General features: G+C 46.7%; 1 protein-coding gene across 1 annotated transcript in view; it reads left to right on the top strand.

Annotated features, from left to right (window-relative positions):
- LOC128431140 (histone deacetylase 4) overlaps nucleotides 1-25,544 on the top strand; it is a 36,724-nt gene that overhangs the window by 5,441 nt on the left and 5,739 nt on the right. The window contains exons 2-20 of the mRNA XM_053417367.1: nucleotides 3,132-3,457; nucleotides 7,332-7,482; nucleotides 8,927-9,050; nucleotides 10,932-11,050; nucleotides 16,951-17,079; nucleotides 17,214-17,323; nucleotides 18,101-18,235; nucleotides 18,376-18,568; nucleotides 19,572-19,795; nucleotides 22,319-22,531; nucleotides 22,987-23,182; nucleotides 23,290-23,423; nucleotides 23,535-23,637; nucleotides 23,754-23,800; nucleotides 23,934-24,041; nucleotides 24,644-24,699; nucleotides 24,947-25,034; nucleotides 25,190-25,309; nucleotides 25,439-25,536. Of these exons, the coding sequence (XP_053273342.1) occupies nucleotides 3,132-3,457; nucleotides 7,332-7,482; nucleotides 8,927-9,050; nucleotides 10,932-11,050; nucleotides 16,951-17,079; nucleotides 17,214-17,323; nucleotides 18,101-18,235; nucleotides 18,376-18,568; nucleotides 19,572-19,795; nucleotides 22,319-22,531; nucleotides 22,987-23,182; nucleotides 23,290-23,423; nucleotides 23,535-23,637; nucleotides 23,754-23,800; nucleotides 23,934-24,041; nucleotides 24,644-24,699; nucleotides 24,947-25,034; nucleotides 25,190-25,309; nucleotides 25,439-25,536 (2,674 nt within the window). The remainder of the gene's footprint in view (nucleotides 1-3,131; nucleotides 3,458-7,331; nucleotides 7,483-8,926; nucleotides 9,051-10,931; nucleotides 11,051-16,950; nucleotides 17,080-17,213; nucleotides 17,324-18,100; nucleotides 18,236-18,375; nucleotides 18,569-19,571; nucleotides 19,796-22,318; nucleotides 22,532-22,986; nucleotides 23,183-23,289; nucleotides 23,424-23,534; nucleotides 23,638-23,753; nucleotides 23,801-23,933; nucleotides 24,042-24,643; nucleotides 24,700-24,946; nucleotides 25,035-25,189; nucleotides 25,310-25,438; nucleotides 25,537-25,544) is intronic.

Raw genomic sequence — 25,544 nt, 5'->3', positions numbered from 1 at the left:
CCTTGTAACTGAGTGAAGGAAGGAAGGAGGGAGGAGGAGGTGCAGTGATAAGGAGCAGAGGAGGCTGCTGTAAAAAAGAAGAGGAGGAGGAGGAGGAGAGCACTGATGGGTAACGACCGCACCACCTCTTTTGCTATCTCTCTCTCTCTCTCTCTCTCTCTCTCTCTCTCTCTCTCTCTCTCTCTCTCTCTCTTTTCTGTGGTGAACAATTAGCTGCTGCCGGTGTGACAGAGATGCCGTACGAGGTGTGTTTGTGCGTTTGCGTGCGTCACCGTTATAAGTGTGCGAGGCTGTTTTGTGTTGTGTCAGGGACTCGACATCCGTAGAGGAACATTGTGTACAGGGGGAGTGTGTGTGCATGCGTCTCTGTGTGTGTGTGTGTTATGGATTTTAATTAGCCCGAGATTGGAGCCGCAATGTTTTGAGGCTGAAGTGCAGTTTTCTAGTCACGGCCACATGTCTCCTGTCCTGTCTGTCCTCCAGTGTGTCTGATATAAAAAGACAGATGAGCTCCTGTGCAAGTTAAACTAGTATTAGATAAGAATAAAAAGCAAAAGATGACAAATTAGGCCTGTGATCACCGAGACATCACCCGTCACGCTGCATGTTTACCTTTGACGTCAGCATCCAATGACCCTGAAGACTTAATATGGAGTCCCTGTGGCTTTTCAGCCTGTAGCCAATAAGACTCCTTAATACTCAGGAGGACGTTGACTCAGGATCTCAAACCGTGGAGGGACTCAGACGGATCCAGGTGAAATCGGGACACAACTCCGAGAGGAACAAACACTTGAAAATGAGATGAAATGTCACCGTGAATCAGAAGATTCGATTATTTTGTGAGAATACGACAGTAGGAGTTGGACTTGGACTCCCTAACACGCCCCTTCTCTCTCTCTCTCTCCGTGTGTTCTCGTCTCATCAGCTGCCAAACTGTCCCCGCCGCCGCTCCTCAAACGAGCGAGGGTCAGAGAATGGCCGTCTCCTTTAATCCGAGGGCGTCTCTGCATTTAATTAAATATCGAGCACCTTGTTAGGCAATGTTTTTTCAAATATGTCCAAAAATCTTGTAGCTCCTCTTCTCGGAAAGGACAACCGACAGAGGGACACTAAAGGAGACTGGAGTGAAATGAGGGAATGAAAGGAGGCGTCTTGTGTCAAACCTCATGTCCCGTGGGGTCGGAGCTAATTTTCACTTTGGTTCGGGTTGTAAGCAGATTACAACTGTGTCGACGGCTGACTCATATGTTGTTGTCACCCCGCACATGACAGCCGTCCTTAAGGACCTGTTGCGTGTTGTTGCTCTCCGCTCCTCAAGGCCTGGACAACAATAGCCTGCGCGGGGGGGGGGGCGTTTCACCTGCTGCACGGAAAACACACAAAAGACAGAGTGGAGATTATGATAACGCCATATGGGTTTGATAATAAGTGATGAGCGGCTGCTGTTGGCAGATTGATGTTCAGAAGGAGAGAAAGAAGAAACTCCGTCTCAGCTCACGCCTGCAGTCAATTTGAAATGATCTTGTTTGAGTGTTTCACAGCTTTATCTCTGTGTCGGGAAGAAAGATGCACCGTAGATCAGATGTGAAGAAAGTGCAGGATGCTTAGTTCACCCGTCAGAAATCTGAGGAAGACAGATGTGTGTTATTGCCTGTCGCACGCCCCTCAAATCATTTTGTCATCGTGGGCCTGAGTAGCTGTTTGTCAAGTCGAGAGCACCTCAGATCATCGGCGCCTTATTAAAAGGGTTTTCACACTTCGGTCTGCGTGATGCTGTCGAGTGCAACGGTGACGGGTTAAAAATAATCATGAAAAATCTCTCTGGGTTTTGGGCAAACTAACGCTGCTGCAGGCCGGTGCAGCGCAAGAGGAAATTCGCCACTTGCAAATTGCATTTCCTCCTGTTTGAGTGGCTGCGTCGAGGCGTCCGTGCCTGGACCCCGCTGCTGTTAAGTGAGCCCGCGATGGCGTGTTTGCCTCTTTATTAACAGGCAAGTGTCTCTGGCTCCTGCCGTGCTCTCTTTCAACATGTAGGTAAATAATCAGCCAATCGGCTCCTATTTATTCAGATTTAATGGGGAGGAAGCTGCGTGATTGGAGGGCTTCCTGTGCAGTGATTTGTGGGCGGCTGGCCCCGGCTCAAGGTCTGAGCCTCTCCGGGTCAATGCAATCTTTGTCAGATGTCGTCGGCCTTCGTGTGTAACTGCGGCATCATTCATGGGCAGTGTGTGTATGCAGCAGGGGGGGGGGGTTCTTTCTTTTTACATAAAGATGAGATAAAAAGACACCGATGACAGAGTATTTTTTTTATGTAACGTGATGATGTCTCTTTCACAAGGTGGTTGGATGTCACTGAAAATCATCAGCGCGATTTCACTCAGAGCAAAGATTAATTACTTTGAAATAAATGCAGCGGATTTAATTAATACTCACTTGTTTCTAAACATATGCAGCTTTGTATTTTTTTGAAAAATTACAGAAACGCTACAAATCACACATCTTCAAATCCCTTTCCAAACCTGTCTGATGCTTCAGAATTGATGTTGACACCAGATATCACTCCAATCTTTATTTTTTTATTATCACTGAGCAACTACACACACACACACACACACACTACATAACACTCTGAAAAGCTTGGATGTAATCCCTCTCAGCTGCACAGTGTCTTTCCCGTGCGGTTGTGCCTTGTCTGATCAAATGTGACGCATGACAGTGATTTTATTTTGGCATGACGTGCAGGTGTGAAGTTAAAAAGCTGATGACCCCGCCCCCATCTGACTGAAATTGAGCACATGACTAAATAATGATCGCTCTTTGCTTTATTTCAATACTTTTAATGTCGCTAAAAACACGACTGGCGCAAATTGAGACTCTAGAAGTGGATACTTTCTTTTCTTCAATAAATAAATGGTTGTTATGATCATCTGTCTGTGACCTTGAGTATTTCAAAAAGCCGTGTATTGAATTTCTCTTCCCTGTGACGTCCGTCAAACTATGAATTACTGCAGTTTAGTGGATGTGACACCTGCCAGGATCAAACCATTTCCTCTAACAAGATAAAGAGCAGCGTGTGTGAGCTGTCCCATGTGATCACAGCCCCCCTCACCTGCTTTCCTTCCTCCCTCCAGTGGACATCAACTCGGCGCTGCCCCTGCGTCTCCCACCGGCCGCCATCCCCATGGACCTGCGCGTGGACCACCATCATCAGCAGCAGCAGCAGCAGCAGAAAGTGTCCTCGCTCTCCCCGCCCGGCCACCAGGCGCCCGGCTCCCTCGGAGGCCCGGGCCAGGGGGGCGTGGTGGCGTCCTCAGTGCGTGAGCAGCAGCTGCAGCAGGAGCTGCTGACGCTGAAGCAGAAGCAGCAGATCCAGCGGCAGATCCTCATCGCCGAGTTCCAGCGGCAGCACGAGCAGCTGTCCCGCCAGCATGAGGTCCAGCTCCAGGAACACATTAAGGTACGTCACCTAAAACTGTAAAAGGAGGATTTTTATTCCTGTACCCGGCTCACATGACCTTTCAAGATACCAGAATTTGAGTTTTAAAAAAAGGAAAACATTTTACTAAATTGTGTAATCGCTTACAGACTAATTCCAGTCAAATATTCCATCGTCCTTTTCCAGGATTCGGAGACAAAGTTACCAAACTCAAAACATCAATATTTAAAACCAAATTCCTTTTTTTCTGATCGTCTGTACACCAGAGGAAAATGTCAGGCTTTTTACGATCCATATTTTGACTCTTAAATCATCATCCCTTGTACAGTACAGAAGAAAATGTGCCTCACTTTCCACCTCTAAATCACGCAGCTCACGTAATCTGTTTTTCTCCCCAAATACTTTTGAATCTGCCGACCTCGACGGCCAGTGGAAGAATACCTGCGCTCTAGTGTGCAGCGGAGAATACCCGACGTTAGGGAAATAAGTGAAAAGGTCCAAAAACACCTGATCTCTCTCGGTAAAGTGATAAAATCGCTCATTAGGGGGATTTTTTTTTTTTAGGGGGCCCTAATCTGGATCTGCGCCAACATTTAATGAGTTCTTTCTTGGCACATTTCCCATTCTCCCGCCAAAGCTGCTTTCACACATGCACTGACCTCCAGGCATTTTCCTGAAATTATCCAGAGAACGAGTATGTGAGAACGCAAACGTCGAAAAAGACGCTGACAGAGATGTCAACCTGGAAAGACAACGAGATCTGATGATGTCCTGCCTCCTGCATGCGTCTGAGCCCAACAATCTCCTGCTGCATTATGATAAATGAAAATGAAAACTGTCCAGACTCAATTGTTTTTTGTGTAAATCCTGTTAAAACAGACAGACGAGTCAAAGTACAGTTTTATTTAAAACCTCCGAGACACAACAATCCAAAATCAAATCGGCAGGTTTGTCTCCCAAACCTATTTAAAGACAGAGACAGCTCTTAATTTACTCAGCCACCGGATTCTTCATTAGCGGACTGAAAGCAGCAGCAGCAGCTCCGTCAGCTCCGTCAGCTCTGACCTCCTCTGCAGAAGTGAAGGGAGCAGAAAACAAGGAGTCACTCCAGCTCCGTGTCCTTCAGGGATAGATGAAAGCAATATAAGGATGTGTTTAGACTCGGGAAAGGAAAGAAGTGTGAAAGACTTTTGTCACGGCGGTCTGGGTGTTACGTAACTCCACCCTAATGCACCAGGTCCTGTTGTAGCCTGGCTGATGTTTGCTTTTCCCCCCTGGAAGATTGTCGAGACGTTTAACTGCTCCGATCACATTCCCATATTGTAGTGACCTGGAAATACAAAGTGAATCCAGATCAGCACGCCCACACTCTGACGCTCGGAGACACCGGGGCCCGCGAGAGCAGCCGAGCTCCTGTGGGGCTGAAATGTCACTGAGGAGTTTTCCTGTGTTTGTTCTTCTTCTTCAGCTTCCTCTCACTGCTGTAATATGAATTGTAATACATGTACATACAAGTGAGCCTCGGCCTTTTCCAGGGCTGATAATAAAATGTCTAAAAATGAAGTGAGGGGGCAGCGGATTAGATTGCACACGGCAGGAATACGGCATTCGGAAATTGATCATTTTCATCACTCCTCTATAAGTTGATTTGTACTTTCTTTTCTCGCTTTTTTTCTTTAAATTCTTCACCCTCTCTTCTCCTCCTCCTTCCCTCCTGTCATGTTTTACTGCCCTCCTGTCAGCTCTCGTAATTTTTGTCCCTTGTCTTTATAATCTCATCTTTTTTTCCGTCTCTTCTGGCCCATCTTTTTCGTCCTTTAGTGTTCGTCCTTCCTCACTGTTAATGCCTTTCTTCTTTCATCTTTTTTTCCTCTCTTCAGTCTCTTTCTTCATGCCCCAACTTCCCATCTATCTTCTCTTATCGCTTCTTCCTTGTCATCCTCTTTTCCCTTTCTTTTCCTTTCCTTTCCTTGCTCACCACTTCCTGAGCCTTCCTGTTCTCTTCCTTCATTTTCTTTCTTCATGACCTCCCATCTTCCTACCTTCTCCTTATTCCTCTGTCTTTTCTCCTGTGTTCTTTTCGCTCAATTATCGTTGCCGTGTTGTCTTCCCTCTTTCCTTCCCTCCCTCCTTTTGTTCTGTTATCACTTCTGAAGAGCATCTGTATTAAATAAATGATCTACACGGGTAATATTGGCAGTTGTTTCAGCTCTGACACATTTCCACGTTGTGTTGGAGTGTTTGGGTTCCTGCAGGTGAAACAGTGTTTGGGATGAGTGATGCTGTCTGAGGGGCCGTCTGGCCTGTGGTGGGGCTGCAGGACCACTCAGGTGGAGGCCGCTGACGCACAGCCTGAGCAGGGAGGCCCACTCTCAATCAGACCCATTCACTGGCCCTGTGTACACACACACACACACACACACACACACACACACACACACACTGCAAGTTGTACAGGCACTAAAGCATACACATCCTCTCAAATGTCAGCAAACACACTGACACACGCATGCCCAGTTTGCCTCCACGTTGGGGACAGCAACACACACATTCAGATCTCCTGAAGCTCTTGAGATTATTAGTCAAAAGGAAAAGTTTGTGTGTAGATCTGTAATCTATTGAGCCACAGGGGTTTTGGGTGTGTGTGTTTGTGCCTGTGTGTGTGTGTGTTTGTGCCTGTGTGTATGTGGGTGGGGAGGTTACTTTGAGCCTTCCCACCCACTCCATCCCAGATCCCCAACCTTGTTTGAAAGGCATAACAAAAAAAAAAGCCGGATGGAGGCTTCTGGGCTGGACGCGAGCCAGCCACAGCGCCCATGTACTCTTCTCTCCTCACCTTCATCTCACCTTCAGCCGCTAATTTATTCACCGACTCGTCTCAAGTGTTCGAGTCGCCCTTACAGTAAACACCAGTGCACGTCCCGGCTACTGAGTGTCTGTTTATAATGTTTAGTAAACGCAATCAGGAGTTGATTACACGCAGTTATGGTAACAGATCAAATATTGCCATTGGGTGTGCGGTGATAAGCAGGGAGAAGTGTTGATTCCTCGGCACGTGAGGTCATTACGTGGCTGGCGGAGTGCACGCGCAGACAGCTCGCCCATTTATTGTATATTACAGAGACATTAAAGAGTAATTGGAACTCTTGATTTGGGGGCTCAGCTTGTCACAAGGCATTACGGCACAGAAGAAGGTGAAAAGCCTGTTCCACCGTGCGTTTGTGGCATTTAATTGGAGCTCTTAGCCACAGCCACTCACAAAGAGGCCCGGGTCTCGCTCAAGGACACTCGAAAGGTGTCGGCGAGCACATCCAGGCTTTTATGTGGATTTTATTTTTGACCTTTTGGTTACAGGACAAATCGTGCGGCCCCAGCCAAGCAAGTTTGTTTGGTTTAAACGCCCGAGGAAGACAGACTTTGAAAGCATTTAACAGATGTTCCTCCCTTCACTTCTCTGTGAGCAGATTGGATTATGTGTCTTGGTAAAGCCTCACCCGCAGTTAAATTGTTTATACTGGTTTAAAAGCTCGAGCTCGTAGCCCAAGGTTTTTTTCATGGTATTGCAAAGGTTTTTATTTTCTGGCTTCAAACACCTGTCGGACTTAATTATTCCTGACAGTGACTTTAGGGTAGCACGAGTGGAATGTTAATAGGTGTTCAAAGTCGAGAAAGTAATGAGTTGATTATGTGGAGGACATAAAACAAGAAGTGATGGTATTTTACTGTATCTTGCACTTAGGAGGGCTTAAGAAGTGAATTTGTAAAATGTTTAAAATGTGAACTCAGCTCTGCCAAGATGTTGTTTACCTCTTCCTCTCACGTCTCTCTGAACTCTACCTACGTCCCTGAGGTGACCTGAGGTTACTGACGTGACTCTGATGTTTTTCGTCCACAGCAGCAACAGGAGCTCCTGGCGTTGAAGCACCAGCAGGAGCTGCTGGAGCACCAGAGGAAGATGGAGAACCACAGACTGGAGCAGGAGCTGGAGAAGCAGCAGAGGGAGCAGAAGCTGCAGCTGCTCAAGAACAAGGAGAGGGGACAAGAGAGTAAGTGGCAGCGGGAATGGATGTCGGATGTGTGTCGTTTGAATGAGCTGCGTATCTGATAGTGTCACATATTATCTACATGGGACCTGATCCCATCCGATACCATGTCTTTAAACCAGTTTAAAGCAGATATCGGCTCCGTAATCTGTATCTGCCCATATCTAGAATCCAAAATATTGGAATCAGTGTCAGGAGGAGAGAGAGGAATCAGAACATCTCTCCCTCCCGATGCTCCCGATGTATTTTCGTCTCCACACTCAATATGTTTGGTATCTTCTGCCAGCGTGTTCCGAGCTGCTCTGCAAGAGCGCTTCATTCAAAACGCTCCAAGGTTGGAAAACGACCGTTGAGATCAGTATTCACAGAGTGTGTTTCTGTGCATGTTAGTAAATGTGAGTGTGTGTGTGTGTGTGTGTGTGTGTTTGCAGGTCTATGTGTTTCCATTTTACTTGGAGAACCTGTGTGTTTACTGTGGGAAACGAGCTGTATTAGCCGGTGGCCTTGGCGGTGGCTAAGCCGCGTTATTACCGCTGCCTGCTGGATGTCTCTCAACAGTTCATTGAAAGAGAGTGGACAGGAGTCCTTGAGAGCAGTTTGCACACTGTATGGAAAGTGGTTACAGATCGAGGCTGCGTCGGAGAGAGAGAGAGAGAGAGAGAGAGGTTTACTCACGTGTACCTGCGCGAGTGTGGTCTGCGGATTCAGTCAGTGGCTTCAGTTTTCTCAGCATTTAGCACGTTTCAGTTCTTCTTCTCCCTTTTCTCCGGGGCCTTTAGAAAGTTCCGAGCAGGAAGAGGGCAGCTGACTCATAATGATCACTCTCTATATCCATGCTGCTGCTTTTCATTTTAGATCGTCAATTCTTTGGTCTCTAAAAAATCTGAACATTATCAATCGTAAATATTTTCATGAAGCCCAAGTGACTTTAAATTGGATTTTACAACTGGGAGGTAGAACACAGAAGATTTGGTTTAAGAGAAAGTAGATAGATTTTCTGCCCCTTGACTAATCAACTAATAGTTTATGAGCATATTGAAGTTTGAAGACAGAATTTAAAATGGACTCTACCTCTTATTTCTTTATTCTCTGATTCTCTGATGCAAACTGCAAGATTATGTTTAAATGTGTTCACACTGGGGCGGGTTGGTGGCCCGAGAGTTCAATGCCTAACAACCCCCAACAGTAAAATGCCAATCATGCCTTGCAAGCTTTTTGGGAAACTGTCTCTCCAAATACATCTAAATTAATAATCTTTAAAATGTCCATTTGACCATTATATAACCTCGATGGGTAGTTGCATCTGGCTCCAGCCCCCCTCTCAACCCCTAAAAGGATAAAGGCTATAGATAATGGATGGATAATTATGGGAGGACATTTTAAACACTGCTGGAGACCACAAGGAGGATTTTCATTTCCTAAAGTATCATCATTTTACCCCCCTCAGGTGCTGTGGCCAGTACCGAGGTGAAGATGCGTCTCCAGGAGTTTGTCCTGAACAAGAAGAAGGCGCTGGCCCAGCGGAGCCTCAACCATGGAGGCCTCCCCAACGACGCTCCCTACTGGTACCGGTGAGGAACAGTTGCTGCTTGACTTAGAGAAAGTTTGAAAAGGTAGAATAGATGCATATAGATCTGGCTGTTGTGTACATGCTACAGATAATCCAGCGAGTGGTTTGCATTATAAAGTAAAGCACCAAACCCTGTATGCTTTTGAAGACTCTTGCTGCCTTGCTCATATCCCCGATTGACTGTAAGCAGGATAATACAATGGAAGCGTTCTGCAGATCATTAGAAGTTTAGAGGGTAATTCTCTCTCTGACAGCCGATGAATAATGCATTGGACTGTGTCTTAATCTGTCAGCGAGCTTCCCGTCTTCCTCACCTGCCACACGATATATGAGCGCCACTGAGAGATGCATCACGCGGGGGTTATAAAACAAAGATGGGAACACACATGCGCCCTCACACACGCACACACGTGACAGCGGGATAATTGGAACCTGATGATGGGGGCTCTTACACTGAAAGCTCTGAGTGTTTATTGTAGCATCACTGGCGCCTTCGCAGGTGTGTACACTCGCTGCTTCCTCTCTGCTGGGGTACACGTGAATTTATTGTGTGCAAGGAACCATAAAGAGTTCATTATGCAAATTGGGTACACATAAATCAGTCAGTCTCTCAGACATTAAATGGAAGCAAAAGATGATCCCACATTATGAGATTCTTCTCATTTTTATCATCACTGGTATTTGTGCTGCAGCATTTTTTGTTGTTGGTGATTGTGACGGAGCAGATTTATCATTGGAGTGTTTCCTGTAAATCTTATTTTCCCATTTTAAAAAGGAAATGGTCATTTAAGTGAGAATGAAAATGAATCTTTAGAAGTTTTTATTGTTAGGATTATTCGCTCTGTCTGTAAACAAGAAAGAATCGCAGCAGTAGAACAAACACTGGCAGATTGTTTCACTTTATTTTTTATTTTTTTTATTTTTTTCCCACTTTATTTATTGGTTTTCACAATTGAACATGAAATCTCATACATACAGACGTATATGAACAAATCCCCCCCACCCCACCCCACCCCAGGGGACAAACAGAAAAGAAAAATTAAATAATAGTAATAAAAAAAAAAGATATATATATATATATATAGACATCATGTCATCAATAGAACAAAACAAACAAAACAAAAAAAAACAGACAAAACAAAAGGTGTGTGTGACAGAACATTCATGTGATTTTCAGTAATAGATTGTTTCACTTTTTGTGTGAAAATAACACTGATGACGAAAGTAAACTGACAAGAGGGGGATTTATATATCAGTGTGTTTCATAAGCTGGTTACATGTTTTCAATGATAAATAATGTTAAAAGAAACTTGTAACTACAGCTGTTAAGAATGTTTCCATCGCAGCTGAGCACTGGACATGTTTTCTAAAAATAAGTTGTGCGCGATTATGTATTTCATCCTGACAAAATAAAAGCTCTAAATCTATAAAATGCAAATAAACAACGTTGCATAATCCTGATGAGAGACAGAGTGAAACACCCACGAGCGTTGACTCTCAGCAGCTCAAAGTGATGCAAAGTGTCTCTCCCTATATCCTGTCTCCCTCGCCGGACCCTCAGCCCCCTCAGCTCGGGAAGAGATGAACTGTGTACATCCGCTCGTCAGGAACATGCGTTTGGGCCGGAGCCAGCTCAGCTTAACTTTGCCCACAAACACCAGCTCGTTCTGTAGGCAGCGGGCAGATGGCCGCGGCCTCGCCAAGGGATTTGCATGATGCTTTAATAATACAGATCTGTGACAGCCAGGAAGTTAGTTACTTTGTCTGGATCCCTCATCGGGTCACATGTTCACAGAGTTATCAGTGACGGGCCTTGTTTCACAGGATTTAGTTGTTTGATGTTGTGGTTATATTTAACTCTGTGTGTGTGTTTGTTCCGTAGCAAAACCCAGCACAGCTCTCTGGACCAGAGCTCGCCTCCACAGACTGGGATGTCCACCTACAACCACCCCGTGCTGGGCGTCTACAACCCTCGGGATGACTTCCCTCTGCGGAAAACTGGTAACTGACACACACACTTTCACACACATGCTTTCACACTTGGCTCTTGCAGTGCATCCCTGTTTATTTGCCCCTGCGAGCAAACCCCAGGCTCAGGTTTTTGAGATTACACACATATTGGAACAGTAATGACCAGTGGCTGCTCTGCAGATTCACATCTAACACAATTTAGATGGCATCAGAGGACTACACCATTAATCACTTCCACATTAGGCCTTCAGGGTCTCCCAGCTTCCCCCACATGAGGGGTGTAGAGAACAGGTAAGCGTAGGTGGTTAAAGAGTTCAGGACAGTGGAAGGGTTTTTAGCAATTTAGCTCCTGGTGTTTTATTAAATTTGAATAGTCCCTTAACCTCTGGGCTTGTTCTGAATCAGCTCTTCTATTGTGTCTTAAGAAACCTGCGCTTAACGCTGACGGTCTTAATAGTGGGGTCGTTTGTGCTCGGCTCAGATTCTTCAAAGATATTAGTTCATGAGAGATTGTTACAGATGTTAAGTAGTAGTAATTTGAATGCTGCACCTTGCTTCTCCCTTTAATTCATTTAGTAATTGCATATTAAAACTAAGTGGGTTCGACACATCTCACTTGAGGGCGAAGCCAGTTGGGAACATCTCCTCTTGCAGTGCAGCAATTACTTTTGGGCATCCCCAGGGCTCCATTCTCGGCCCTTCATTGTTTTCAATTTACGTTCCACAGTAAAACCATCAAACTTTTCCTCTGTGTACTAACTCATAACATTGCAATCATCCAGGCAGTAGTTTGCTGCTGTTAAATGCTGATAGATAGTCTTTGTGCACAAAGCAAATCAGGGTAATGTATTGCAGGTATTGCAGGAACAGGTCCAGTAGGGGTCTAGAAAATCACATTAAACATTTTATTGAGGCAACAACTAAATATCAATTTTCCAGGACATTCATTTTATTAATTTGTACAAAACAAGCACACGAAACAAACAGTGCAACATAGAGCACGTTTCTATTCGCCCAACACCTTAATTGAACTGCTGACCCTGTCTTTACTTGCACATGACAAATAAAATTTGAACGACATTGGTATTTATTGTCAAACCAATCAAATGACCTCTTTCAGCTTCCTGTCATGGTTTTTACAATATCTTTATAACACAAGCACTTTTTGTCCAAAGTTGTCCAGCTTGCACTGATTACTTGTCCCCAGGAGTCGATTTAAAAAAGACTTTTATTTAATTTGACTTTAACTATTAAGAATGTAGTGTATGTGTCCTTTGTGCTTCTTGTGCCAAAGCACTTTGTAAACTTGTTTTTGGAATAGTGCTGTTCAAATAAAGGTTAGTAATGGACTGCAGTTGAACTGCTGCTGCTGCTCAGTGCAGCTCCGAGGGTTTTGGAATCAGGGAGGACATGTTTGTCTTTTTAATTGGTGTCAAAAGCCATTACGAGACCTTTACAAACCAAGAGTCATTACAAGTGTTAAAACTCTACAAAGAGCACCAATGAAAGTTGGTGAAGTTTTTCTCGAGGGCTACAATTTAAACTGTTTGCAGTGTGTTTTGGTCAGGTGTGTGTGAACAGCTTTGTGTGTGTGTGTGTGTGTGTGTGCGGTGGTGTAGCCGTGAAGCAGCGGTCGTCTTACAGTGCAATTATTCACTTAGCGCGGCGGCAGGCGGCTGCAGCCAAAGCTCTGGGCCTGTTGACTCTGCTGGATACGATAGCAGATAGACCACAGTTGACACTGGCTCACTCGGCCACATTCCACCCTGAGAGAAGTGAAGAGGAAGAGCGAGAGAAAGGAGGGGAAAGAGAAGAGAGGGGCAGAAGAGGGGAGCAGGCTTCGGCGGCCTCACTGACCATTTAGAAGACCTCGAAAAATATTTGAGGCCAGAGATGGAGGGAGTGTCGGTTTCCTTATAAAAGCAGAGAAATGGAGGATGAGGGCTGGCGAGCGGGATTGTGAACCCGATCCAGCGAGCGGCACAATGATGCCACACTCCCGTGAACTTGCTTCACACGGAGAAAAGAAAAACGGCGGGAAGATGGCAGCGAGGGAAAAGGTCGTCCCTGGAGTGTCAGTTCCTCTCGTGGTGTCCATAAGGCTGCGGATTGTGCTCGACTGCGGAGGAGAGGAGAAATCCTGTGCCACCCTGGTATTTGTCCACAGCGATGACGTGCTTTGCGGGGTTTACTTATGCTAATGCCAGCCGAGGGAGGTTAGAGGCTCTTTTATATCACCGCCTGGCCATAAAGCAGCGGACTGGCACCCAGGGCTCCCAGCAACGGTCAAAGGAAGCAACAGCACTCTTTTGTGCATCCAATTTTTTGATTTTTCAGTGCGGCTGATGTGTTCAACCAATGCGACAACAGAGGAAGCCAAAAATGTGTTTACGGCAAGATAATACAGAAGTCTTAAAAGTTATAATCCTCGAGATTTCAGTCCCTGGTTGATTTGGCAACAACTGTGGTCTCCGCAGCTGCTCCGTCGGAGAAGCAACTGGTCGGTGTTAACCAGTGCAGCCGGTGAATCCCTATATATCTTTAATGAGGAAATCAATCAGAAACCATTACAGCTGTGACCTGAAGGAGTCGGGGGTGAACGCTTCCCGCTCCCTGCAATATTTTAAACGTAGTCGCTGGCAAAGTGATCCCTCAACTCGTCTTGTTTCCTCAACGGATTTTATATTACGACAGCGCTAACCTCTGCCTACTCAGTCAATACCAATGAAATCTACAGTTTACCAACCAAATACCAAGAAGCAGGCCCTGGCAGCTCGTCACCCTAAACCCTCATCCAGCCTCCCTGGCTCCGGGTCAAGTCCTTCATCACGTATAAACTCCTCCTCTTAGTTCTTAGTCCTTTTTGTCCCTCGACGATCTGCTTCCATCTGGGCCGGTCCTGAGCCATGTGTTGGGCCTCTCTTCCTCTTCTTCTTCTTCTTCTTCTTCTTCTTCTTCTTCTTCTTCTTCTTCTTCTTCTTCTTCATCTACTTCTGTTTCCTCTTCATCATCCTCTTCATCTTCTGATTCATCAACTAATTCACCTTCATCTACGTCATCATCCTCTTTATTTTCTTCTACTTCTTCCTACTTCTTCTTTCTATGCATATTCTTCTGCTATTTCTTCTTCTTCTTCTTCATCATCTTTTTATTCCACTTCTTATTGGAGGTATTAGCAGAGTATGAAAACATCCAATGCTTCAAACTCTTACGACCTTCTGATACTTGTCATACGAGTTGCGTGACTAGAGGTGCTAGCTGAAAAGCCTTCGCATTTGCGGAATGTCAGTTTTCTTCACAATCACCAACACCTCTTTTACCACACAGATTTAAGGGTGAGAGGGCATCACATGAACATACGTGACCTTTCTGGAGCATGTTCTCACATACATGTGAATGCCTCCGAAACATGCGGACCGGCTGGGAAAGTTGGAGCCCCTGTGACTCACTGTGCTCTTTGACAGCGGCAGAGCACGGCACGCTGTTCCCGTCTTTTCACTGATGAGCCAACGTGTTTTTCGAGGCCTAACTGGGGCAGCACGTCCTTCACATGGATACAATGGCACATAGGCAGACGGGTTCTCCACAGTACACGGCGTTGGTTGATAACCAGACTGTGCTGCTCGTCCCTGAATAGACGGAGCACCGTGCGGCTGTCTGAATTCAGCTCGTCACTCGGTGAATACACAGCCTTTCACCCCTGTGCTGAGGCCCATGTTAACAGGGCAACAATGCACCGTTTGTGCATTGATATCATGTGTGATTGTATGTGCTCCTCTAACAAGAAAAACTTTACTTTTCTTATGAAGAAGTTAAAAGAACACCGGTGAAGACTTTGCATTAGCTATATTTTCCAAATATGAGACACATCACTGTCCATGTTGTCTTACTTGACATGAAATGAGTCAAAGGGAAAAATGATTTCCCAAAGCTGAGAAACGGAGACGCAGCATGGATCCAAGACCACACACTTACACTCAGAGACACTGCCTTGATATTAACCAGCTGCGTTTCTGTTATTTTTCTCAAACTGCAGAGGAAAGCGCTTTTCACAGGTATTGACGTTCTCTGCTTCAGCTCCGCTCGGCTTATATTCTATCTTTGCTGTGATTAATTGTGGTGCCGTGTTACTGGATCTTTCTTTTTTTTTACTCTGGCGGAACCAAAAAACCTAATTACCGCTTCAACAGGCTAATTACTGCCCCTTTTTTTTTTGCTTTGAATTCATCTCAAACAGACGTTGCCCTCAGATGGAATTCTGAGAAAATAAGCTCCGTCATTAGTCTCGGAAACTGTAAACGATGTGTCACTGCTTTTCATGTTTCCTCAGATAATTCAAATCAAATCTCTGAGAAGAAAGTTGTGATCTTCTACATTCAGACTCGAACGTGAATTAAGATGCACAAGCTTTTTTAATTGGCGACATAAAAATGTCACGAGTCTCAAAGATTAAACGTCCTAAAAATCTTAATATAATGTTTTTTAAGGATTAATATTTCATGATCTAACAGCAGACCCTCTACTCTCTGAATAATATAATCAAATTCAGCCTTTGTCCTAATAATGTGGTTTAATTAACTTTATTACCTGTTGGAGCAATTGGTCAGGTGGGAAATCCCATTGCTGCTTATTTCTTAAGAAAATACACTTTTCCCTCATTAAATTACAAGTTAATTATCGTGATATAATTACATGATTCTTGAATTCCTGAATTTGTTTGATCTTCAATATGTCCCTGATGCTCGGTTGTATAAATTGTGTCCAAAGATCTGAAAATCGAATTTACTGACAGGGAACATCTGATTAGAAATAAACTGGCTCCACAAACATGGACTGGTTTGCCTCCATCTGGACGGAGCTCTCTCTCCCACTACGTGTTACTGTACCTTCACACTTCAGAGTTCACACTTCACTCTTGTTCCACACATTTATTTTTACCTGACACTTGATGGGAGCGAGTTCAATGTTTCCGAAATGTTTCGGGAAAAGGAAAAAGTTTGCTCCGGGCTTCGTCCCTGTGCCTCCGGGTTTGAAATAAAAGAGACGGCGGCGCAGATTAATCTGGTTGTGTCATAATCGTGGTTAGTTATTTGGATTCATCTCCTCTTTGATGATTAAATATTGGATAATGAATGGTGAAATTATCCAAGGCCACTGATTGGCAGGGCAAAGTAAACAGAGCATTAGCCTCTGTGGCCGGAGCCAGTGTGACATGCCGTTCCCTTCTCCCTGTCTCCATTCACAAGTCTGTGACAGTGGACACAAAGGACCAAAGGCCTTTTGGCAATCAGACATGGCTCCCAAATTGGAGCTAATTGCTTTTTAGCCGCAGTGTCTTTGGGAAAATGGATCAGAATCTGTCCTGTTCCGAAAGCATCTAAATAGGAGGCAGTAAATGAATAGCAGCGTGTAACAGTTTGTCAGGCAAACAGGTTTTATAACAGAGCAGCTGTGGGGAAGGCGCTCCACGACAGATCAATGTGAACAGCTCCAGAGCCTGTGAGACCGGGGCTCAGGTAACTCTCCCACCCGCTTGATTGATTGGTCCGAAGCTGCACAGCCGCCAGTGATCAGCTCGACTTCACAGATCCTCGGTTTAAAGATGTGTTGGAGTTGTTGCAGGTTATTCATTCATGAAATAGTGCAGGTCAAGGTGCTGCACAGGAGAGGAACTCCCAAACGTCAACAGGGCAGCTGCTGCAACTAGAGCCAGTCACCCTCAATGGATCAGGAGCTGAGTTGAAAAAGCATTATAATTTAGAAAGAATAAGTTTGAAACTATGGAGCAGAACTACAACTTCATAAAGTTATTTGTGGTATAATTACACACAACTCTATTTGGATTCCACGAAATGTAACTTTGGCCGACAGACTGTGAAGGAATGAATCACTCAGGTGTTCTGGTTGTTCTCTCTCCTTCCTCCTCGCAGCCTCGGAGCCCAACCTGAAGCTGCGCTCTCGGCTGAAGCAGAAGGTGAGCGAGCGGAGGAGCAGTCCTCTGCTGCGGCGTCGGGACAGCCCCATCACCACGGCCAAGAAACGCTCACTGGACATGGCAGGCAAGAGACACACAAACACACTGGCTTCCCGTCTTGTGTTCAAATGTTTTAAATTTGTATAGTTTTAAGCTGATGTGTTTTCTTGTGACTATGTGTATTTCATTTTGTCGTGTACATGCGTGTGTGTGTTACAGACTCTGCATGTAACAGCGCCCCGGGCTCAGGACCGAGCTCCCCGAATAACAGCTCCAACAACATCCCCAATGAGAACGGAATCACTGGGTCAATGTCCAACAACCATGAGGTAACACACACTCACACACACACACAATAAATAAGTGTGCTGATATATTGAGCTGTTATTGTTCTCATTTAGTTTGTGTGCATCTTCCAGCACACTTCAGTTTCTTTGTACGTTTTATTTAGTAGTTGAGCTCTTCTGTTAAAGACATTTCTACCGGGCATCTCTCTAAACCCAAACCTGGGAGCCGCTGGTAATAAACAACTGCAGATTTTCTGGCTGTTACTGATGCTGTGAAATGTTTTAGCGCCAAGACGCTGATTTACTTCTCCCCTGCAGAAAATAAAATCACGTGTGAAAACTAAATATTTCCATCAAACTTTCCCAGAGTTAAAAGGTTATAAATCTCTTTAATAGGAGCGGCTTTAAAACCTGAGAATTTATACCACAACAAGAAGCAGCACTATAACTATGAATTAATTATGCATACTTTTAGTGTCAGGGTAGCTTTGCTGTTTTATGTGGCTGCTGGACTACAGGTGCTGGTTATGAGCTTTTAAACTTGGCAGCCTGGAGCATGAGCAGAACGGCTCAGAGAGAGGGATGAACCGATAATGGGTGTGGAGAGGAGGAGAAGAGCGGAGGAGATGGCGAGATCCTCTCTGTGGCAGCCATTAGGGCCACTCAGGCAGTGTGGAGGGAGCTCGTGGCGGTGACGCTCTGAACCGCCGGCAGGGTGCAAACAGCTCTCTCCTCCATGTGTGAGGACGTTTGTTGTTTGCCCGTGGCGATTTTCTTCATGATGCAAACGCTGATAAATCATTTGAATGTGCTTCCCAGGCGTCTCTGGCCCACAGGCTGAGCGGTGGCGCTGAGCACGGCTCCGTTAGCCAGCTGTCCCTCTACACTTCGCCATCCTTACCCAACATCACCCTGGGGCTGCCCGCAACTGCCACGGCCACTGCTGCTTCAAACGTAAGGAGGAAACTGCCGCCAAGCTGGCGAGATGCTGGCAGATTGACTGTGCATCTATTTAACTGTGAATGTGGGGTGTTTCCCGACTGTTACAATTCATCAGCGCTGGTGTTCACTCTCTCTCTCCCTCCTTCTCCCAGGTGACCTCGGCCCAGCAGGACGGAGGTCTGCAGCCGGCCCTCTCCCTCAGCCCGCCGTTCCTCTCCGGTGGCCACTTGACCCCCTACCTTGCTGAGGCGGGCGGGGGGGCAGGCGGACATGGCGCTCACAGTCCGCTGCTCCAACACATGGTGCTCATGGAGCAGAGCCAGGCACAGAGCCCCCTGGTGACAGGTGAGAGTAACATAGTCAAACTGAAGTTGCTGAAGCAGTTATTAGTGGCAGAAGTAGCAGAGCAAGCTTATTAGTGGAAGTAGTTTGGGTAAAAATTGATCTTAATAATACGTGAATCAAATCCCAGAAGCATTTGCATTGTTCAGTTTCGCTCCTGTCACTCGCCGGCGACCCACACAAAAAGAAAGTCCTCACCGTGTGTGTGTGGTTCAGTGTGTGCCCCCGCACGCTGACAGACCTTCATTCATAAGCTCTAACTAATTAGCTCCTTTCATATGTCAGCGTATGCTATGAGACTGTGACATGGTCGCTTTGTGCGCCCTTTCCCATCAGCTCATTTACCGACCTGCGACATCGCTGCTATTTTCGGCAGGGGCATAGGCAGTGAATGGACAATGACGCACATACGGACATGTGTATGTGTGAGTCCACGCAGGCGAAAGACGTACAGACAAGGACGTCACACGCCCACACACAGGACAGCAGCGGAGAGCGAGATATCACAGCCCACTTGCAATAGATTCCATCGGAGCCATAAAACAAAGTCTCCAACTCCAACTTCACCCTTTAATATCCGCTCCCACACGGCTGCTCTGCCATGTGGTAGCATCAACATCTATCTCCTCAGATCATTTCCAAAGCTCGACTGGGTCTGCTTTCTTACTTTTCCTCCTCCGGATGTTTCACTGTAAATGCATCTCAGACGTTTTCCCTGTTCCTGGCTCGTATCCTCACAAAAGGAGAATCGCTGTGTGGCAGCACAGATGGTAGTTTCCATTTGGTTCACGAATCCACCTGCTAACTAATCTCAGGTTTAATGAGAGAAATAAAAAATCCAGGTGTTGAGAAATTTACACATAGACTCATGTGTATACTAATAGGAAAAGTAATATCTTAGTGTCTTGACTGAACAAACTTTTCCCTGGGAACCAACCTGTTGTAGTATCGAACCTGTGATCTTTGGTTTCGCCGCCTCTCACCTTCTTTCCTGTTCGTCCCCCAGGCGTGAGCGGCCTGTCCATGTCCCCGGCGGCGTCCATGGCGAAGCTGCAGCGGCAGCACCGGCCCCTGGGGAGGACCCAGTCGGCCCCGCTGCCCCAGGGGAGCGCGGCGCAGGCCCATGCCCAGGCCCTGGCCCTGCAGCAGCTGGTGGTGCAGCAGCAGCACCAGCAGTTCCTGGAGAAGCACAAGCAGCAGTTCCAGCAGCAGCAGCTCCACCTCAACAAGGTGAGAGACACCGAGTCATCCTGTTCTCTGCTCCTTTGACCTCTTCTTCCAGCCTTTCTTCCCCTCTTCTTACGTGCACCCTTTAGTTTTACTAAAGTTGTGTTATCACTTTTTTTCCAGACTCTTTATAGTAGTACAGGTTGTCGTTATTATTGTTATATAACATGTTATAAGCATTTAGATAGATGAGATCTGAAGTTGTATTCAAATAAACTGATGATTAATTAGGCCGATAGTGTAGTGTAGTTGTTTGTGTAGGCGGCAGCAACTAACACAGCCAATAATGTGTTGTAGCTGTGTGTGTGTCGGTGTGTGTGTGTGTGTGTGTGTGTGAGAGAGAGAGAGAGAGCTTCTTGATTTTATTCAGCCGTTCTCTTTCTCTCTCTGCTTCTCCCTCTGTAGTATTTTTGTTAGCGAGCAGGCGGAGGCAGCTATGGGTTAATATGTGTGTGTGTGCGTTTGAGAATGGTTGCGTCTCTGTGTGTGTGTGTGACTGTGGCGGAGACAAGGTAACCGTGCGCTGCCATGGCAACGCAGCGGAAGCCGTCTCCTAATATGGTCGTGGAGGAAGCGCGGCGCCGCTGCTCAGCACGGTTTTACCTATTCGAGCTGAGTACTCGCTGGAGGAGAGGTGGGTGGATGAAACAAGGGATTTCCTCTCCTCCTCCTCCGCCTCCCCCGCTCTCTCTCTCTCTCCTTCTCTCTCTCTCTCTCTCTCTCTCCCTCTCACTCTCTCTCTCTCTCCTTCTCTCTCTCTCTCTCTCTCTCTCTCTCTCCCTCTCACTCTCTCTCTCCCTCTCCCTCTCTCTCTCTCTCACTCCCTCCATATGTTTGTGAGCTCTCAAGTGGCAGCTTTACACACAAACATCTCTATAACAGCCTCTGGCACACCGAGGACAGATTCTACAGGAGTTTTTGTCAGAACTCAAATGAAAATCTCCTCCTCTCGCTCTGAGTTAATCAGAATACAAGAGGGTGGAGAGCTTCTTTTCTGTATTCACACAAAGGACCTTCCTGTTTTATATCATCTTTGGGTTTTGAACTGTCAAGCTATGATCGTACTGAGGGAAGATGGAGAGTCTCCAGTTAATTAACCCTCAATCTTCATGATGCTGGACTGTGGGAGGAAGCCCAGATTATGTCTCGGCCTGCAGCTGTAGCTCATTGGGATTATTCTTATGTCACAGGGATGTAATTGCATAATATCTGGATCTATCCTAAAAGCAGACATTACATCACCAGTTTGCGGAGCCGGAGCAAAGAGCAGAACACGACATTGTGTTTCATTTGTGTTCGTTAAATTTGACATTGACTCTCACTCTGCGACATAACAACATCACGGCTGATTCCAATCTCACAGATCACTTGTGCACATCGCTGCATCCTGATGTTTCTCTGAGCTCCGGGGAATTGCGAAGCGCAGTTGTAGCTCTGAACGTGATCAATTCAAACGATGTAGGACTTAACTCACACGTTAAATGATTAATTGATATGTAGCAATGTTTTATGATTAATTGTTTATTTTTTTCTGCACAAATGAGAAACATTTACTGCCTCCTGCTTCTCAACTGTGAGGATTCGCTGCTGTTCTCTGTCGTAAATGAGAATAAACCGACTATCTCAGAGTTTTGGGACTTTTGAAGATGCTGTTTTGGGGTTCTGATACATCGTATTAATATTCCTATAGCCCACTGCTTTGGTGATTGAGAGGGAAATGAATGAATGAATGTGTTTGGGGGGGAGCAACAGGCAGAGAAGGGCAGCTGGGTCGAGGGAATGTGAGGCAAAAAGAGGGCAGCGGGGGAGAAGTTTGTTTGGATGCAAAGAAGACAGTAGAATAGTATAGCGGGAGTGGGGGGGTGGGGGGGAGGGATGAGAGCTGGTGAATGCTCTGACGTCAATGCTGTCCCCTGGCACGGAGCCAGGGGACCCTGAGGCTTACAGCTCTGGGAAACACACACACACACACTCACACACACACACACACACACACCTGTAGACTGAACCCACTCCTGAGGTTTTCTTCTCAAATCACAAACACTCACACTCATGGGGGCCGGTGCTGTGCAGCTTCTATCGGCTCTCTGAGTCGTCCATGTCACTGACGGCGGATGAATAGACAATTGAATCACTTCTCAGTTAACAGCAGGCCCCAGAACGAGTGGATGAAAAGTGGCACAACAGGAAAAGTGGCACAACAGGGCGTGAGGAATGTCTCTGTTCAACGAGACACATTTTGCCCCGGGGTACAGTCGGCGGAGCGGCCTCTCACATTCAATTAGAGCGGATAGGTTTGAAATGAGCAAGACACCGATCTGACTCGGTAATCCAAATTAAGCTTGTTAAAAGAAGAATGCTCCAGAGAAAGGAGCGATTTGCCAGGAATTGGATTCAGAGAAGAGCGTGCCTGTTTGTCTGAGTGCAGCCTCACGCGTCGGAGGGGGATTTGTCACATCCTGCTGTTTGATTATGAAGTACATCTCACATGCAAGAATCATCACCCGCTCGCCTCCCTCCCTGCAGATGATGGCCAAGCCCAGCGAGTCACCTGTGGGCCGCCAGCACCAGAGCCACCCGGAGGAGACGGAGGAGGAGCTGAGGGAGCACCAGGACGGAGGAGCTCTGCCGCCGGGGGTCACCATCAAGCAGGAGCCCCTCGACCCGCAGGAGCTGCAGGAGGAGGCGATGCAGCAGCACCGGGAGAGGCAGGTGGAGCAGGAGCTGCTCTTCAGACAGGTACAAGATTTCAAAAACAAAACGACACAGAGAGCGAGACATCTGCTCTGGTTTACAGCTGGAAACCAACATGGGCTGAGAGAATCAATATGACAGTTCAGAGAATTGATTCCTTCTCTGCTCGGCACTTATGTATTGCAGATGGTCCTGGGTACGTCCTGGGGAGGTAAAATCTCAAAACATCTGAGCTGTTAAAACGTTGCTCTGATCCCCGAGGCGTCCCGGTGATTAAATGCTGAGGAGAAGTGGAAACTACATCATTTGTTTTGGCTGCCATCATTGTGCCATAAGTTGTACTCGTGATATAAAACACGTCAAATCAGTTTTCCCTCCCTTTAGTCCTCTAACAGATTTACATTCGAGGCGTTTCACAACACGACTCATCATGACAAGTGGCCAATTCATCTTCTTTATTTGTGTTTTGCCACTCTCGTTTATTGTGTGGGCATGAGCAGCAGGCGTTGTTGTTGGAGCAGCAGCGGATTCATCAGCTGAGGAACTACCAGGCGTCCATGGAGGCTGCCGGCCTGTCAATCACCTTCCCAGGACACCGCCCCCTGTCCAGGGCCCAGTCCTCTCCGGCCTCGGCGTCCTCTTTTCAAATCAGCGTCCCCGCCCCCGATCCTCCCGTCAAACCTCGCTTCACCACAGGTCAGCATCACCACCGCCTGGAGCTGTTCAAGCTCATACTCCAGATCAGCGTGACATCAATTAGTCAATGATACGACGAGTGCATGTTTCTGTGTGTGTTCCCTCAGGTCTGGTGTATGACTCCTTAATGCAGAAGCACCAGTGCATGTGTGGAAACACCAACAGCCACCCGGAGCACGCTGGACGCATTCAGAGCATCTGGTCCCGGCTGCAGGAGACCGGACTCAGATCACAGTGTGAGGTACGTGAGAGGTGGAAATATCAAATATGTCCTCGCTGAACGTTACGCAAAGGATGAACTGTATATGAGAGTTGTATTCCTCTTTGTGTGTGTGTGTGTGTGTGTGTGTAGTGTATCCGTGGGAGGAAGGCCACTCTGGAAGAGCTGCAGACGGTTCACTCTGAAGCCCACGTCCTGCTGTACGGAACCAACCCTCTCCGACAGAAACTTGATTGTAAGCTCCCGCACACACACACACACACACACACACACACACACACACACACACCAACACAGCTCATTTGTCTCCACTATGTGTCTCTAATTTACTGTTAATCTCCTGATCCGCAGGTTCAATCACACCCATGTTTGTACGGCTACCGTGTGGTGGTGTGGGGGTGAGTACAAGTGTTGCTCGAGTGTATTCATGCAAGTTTATGTTGCGATATTAACGGACATGCATATCTGAAATGATTCAAGTGTTTCCTCAGCTCAGGTGTGTGAGGAAAGTGTGTGTTTGTGTGTCTGCAGGTGGACAGCGACACCATTTGGAACGAGGTGCACTCCTCCAGCGCGGCCCGCCTGGCCGTCGGCTCGGTGGTGGAGCTCGTCTTCAAAGTGGCCACCGGGGAGCTGAAGGTAACGCGTCACACTCGTCCAGTCATCGTCTCTTCGGCTGTTTCATCATCTTTAAGATCTGACGCGGTCCCGACAGTCTTCGATAATCCTCAAATGTGTGTCTTGAAAGCTCTCATCTGCACATCCTCAGGGAAATACAGACGTAAAACGATTTCAATAGAATGTATTGACTGTAAGAGTCTGTAACATCCAATTATCCTTTAATTGGTTGAGTTTAATTAATCAATCAATCGTTAAATTTAATATTTTGCCTGTTAACACTTGATATCAATTCGTTTTGTTTTTCCGAGGTTTAATGCTTCAGTAGCTCAAACAGCTCCGCTCCTGTTTATAGAATCAGACTCACACTGAAGTCGAGACATTTTCCAGAAATGTCCCTGACGAGGCTGAATGTGAGAACCGAGAGTCTGAGGCGTTTGCTTTGGACAGATTCAGGAGCTTCACTTTCCAGGACGCTGGTGGAATATTTGGAAAATGTGGGCGCGTTGGTGAAGTCTCTAACATGCCACGGACCTGACATCAGGCTCCGCCCATCGGCTGAATGCTCTGGACATGTTCCTGTTGTTGTGAACGTGTGATCAGCGTCTGTCTTGTCTTTCCAGAACGGTTTCGCTGTGGTCCGCCCTCCTGGACACCACGCCGAGGAGAGCACCCCCATGTAAGGCCACAGCCGCCGCCACACGTAACCCATACATCTACAAACACCAGCGTCTGGAACAGATGTGACACCAATCATTGAGATTATTTATACATAAAGTACCGAGTGGCTTTTATCCTGCCAGCTGTTTCAAGGACTGCTGTATTTATTCCTCATGTCCCTCTCACACGTGGAAAGTGGAGCAGGAGAGTGCTCTTGGCTCGGCTCAGTTTCATCAGCTCTCTCTCTCTGTCTGCTGCTGTTTCAGGGGTTTCTGCTACTTCAACTCGGTGGCCATCGCAGCCAAGCTGCTGCAGCAGAGGCTCAGCGTCAACAAGATCCTCATCGTGGACTGGGTCAGTCTGCGCCCCAGTAACGTGTCTCAATGGGAGGGTGCATCAGTTTGCATGAAACGGGACCAGCTAGATTTGGATTTCCTGTAGTATCTGTTTTTTAATAAGCACACAGGGCAAATAGGACTGTATATGATGTGTGTACTGTTTACCCTCAGGACGTTCATCATGGTAACGGCACCCAGCAAGCTTTCTACGATGACCCCAACGTCCTTTACCTGTCTATCCACCGCTATGACGATGGAAACTTCTTCCCTGGAAGCGGGGCGCCTGACGAGGTGTGTGTGTGTGTGTGTCTGTGTGTGTCTGTGTGTGTGTCTCTGTCTCACTTCTTACCGAGCAGCTGACGAGCAGGAGACTCGCTCTCGTTCATGAACGTGACTCACAGGTTCTTCTTCTCTCTGCAGGTGGGCAGCGGCCCGGGAGTCGGCTTCAACGTCAACGTTGCCTTTACTGGAGGCCTGGATCCTCCGATGGGAGATGTGGAGTACCTGGCTGCCTTCAGGTACCACA

Source organism: Pleuronectes platessa, chromosome 24, assembly GCF_947347685.1.
Source record: "Pleuronectes platessa chromosome 24, fPlePla1.1, whole genome shotgun sequence".
In the NCBI taxonomy this organism is placed as follows: Eukaryota; Metazoa; Chordata; class Actinopteri; order Pleuronectiformes; family Pleuronectidae; genus Pleuronectes; species Pleuronectes platessa.
The sequence above is the reverse complement of the archived record's forward strand: the minus strand, read 5'-3'. Positions and strand labels throughout refer to the sequence as shown.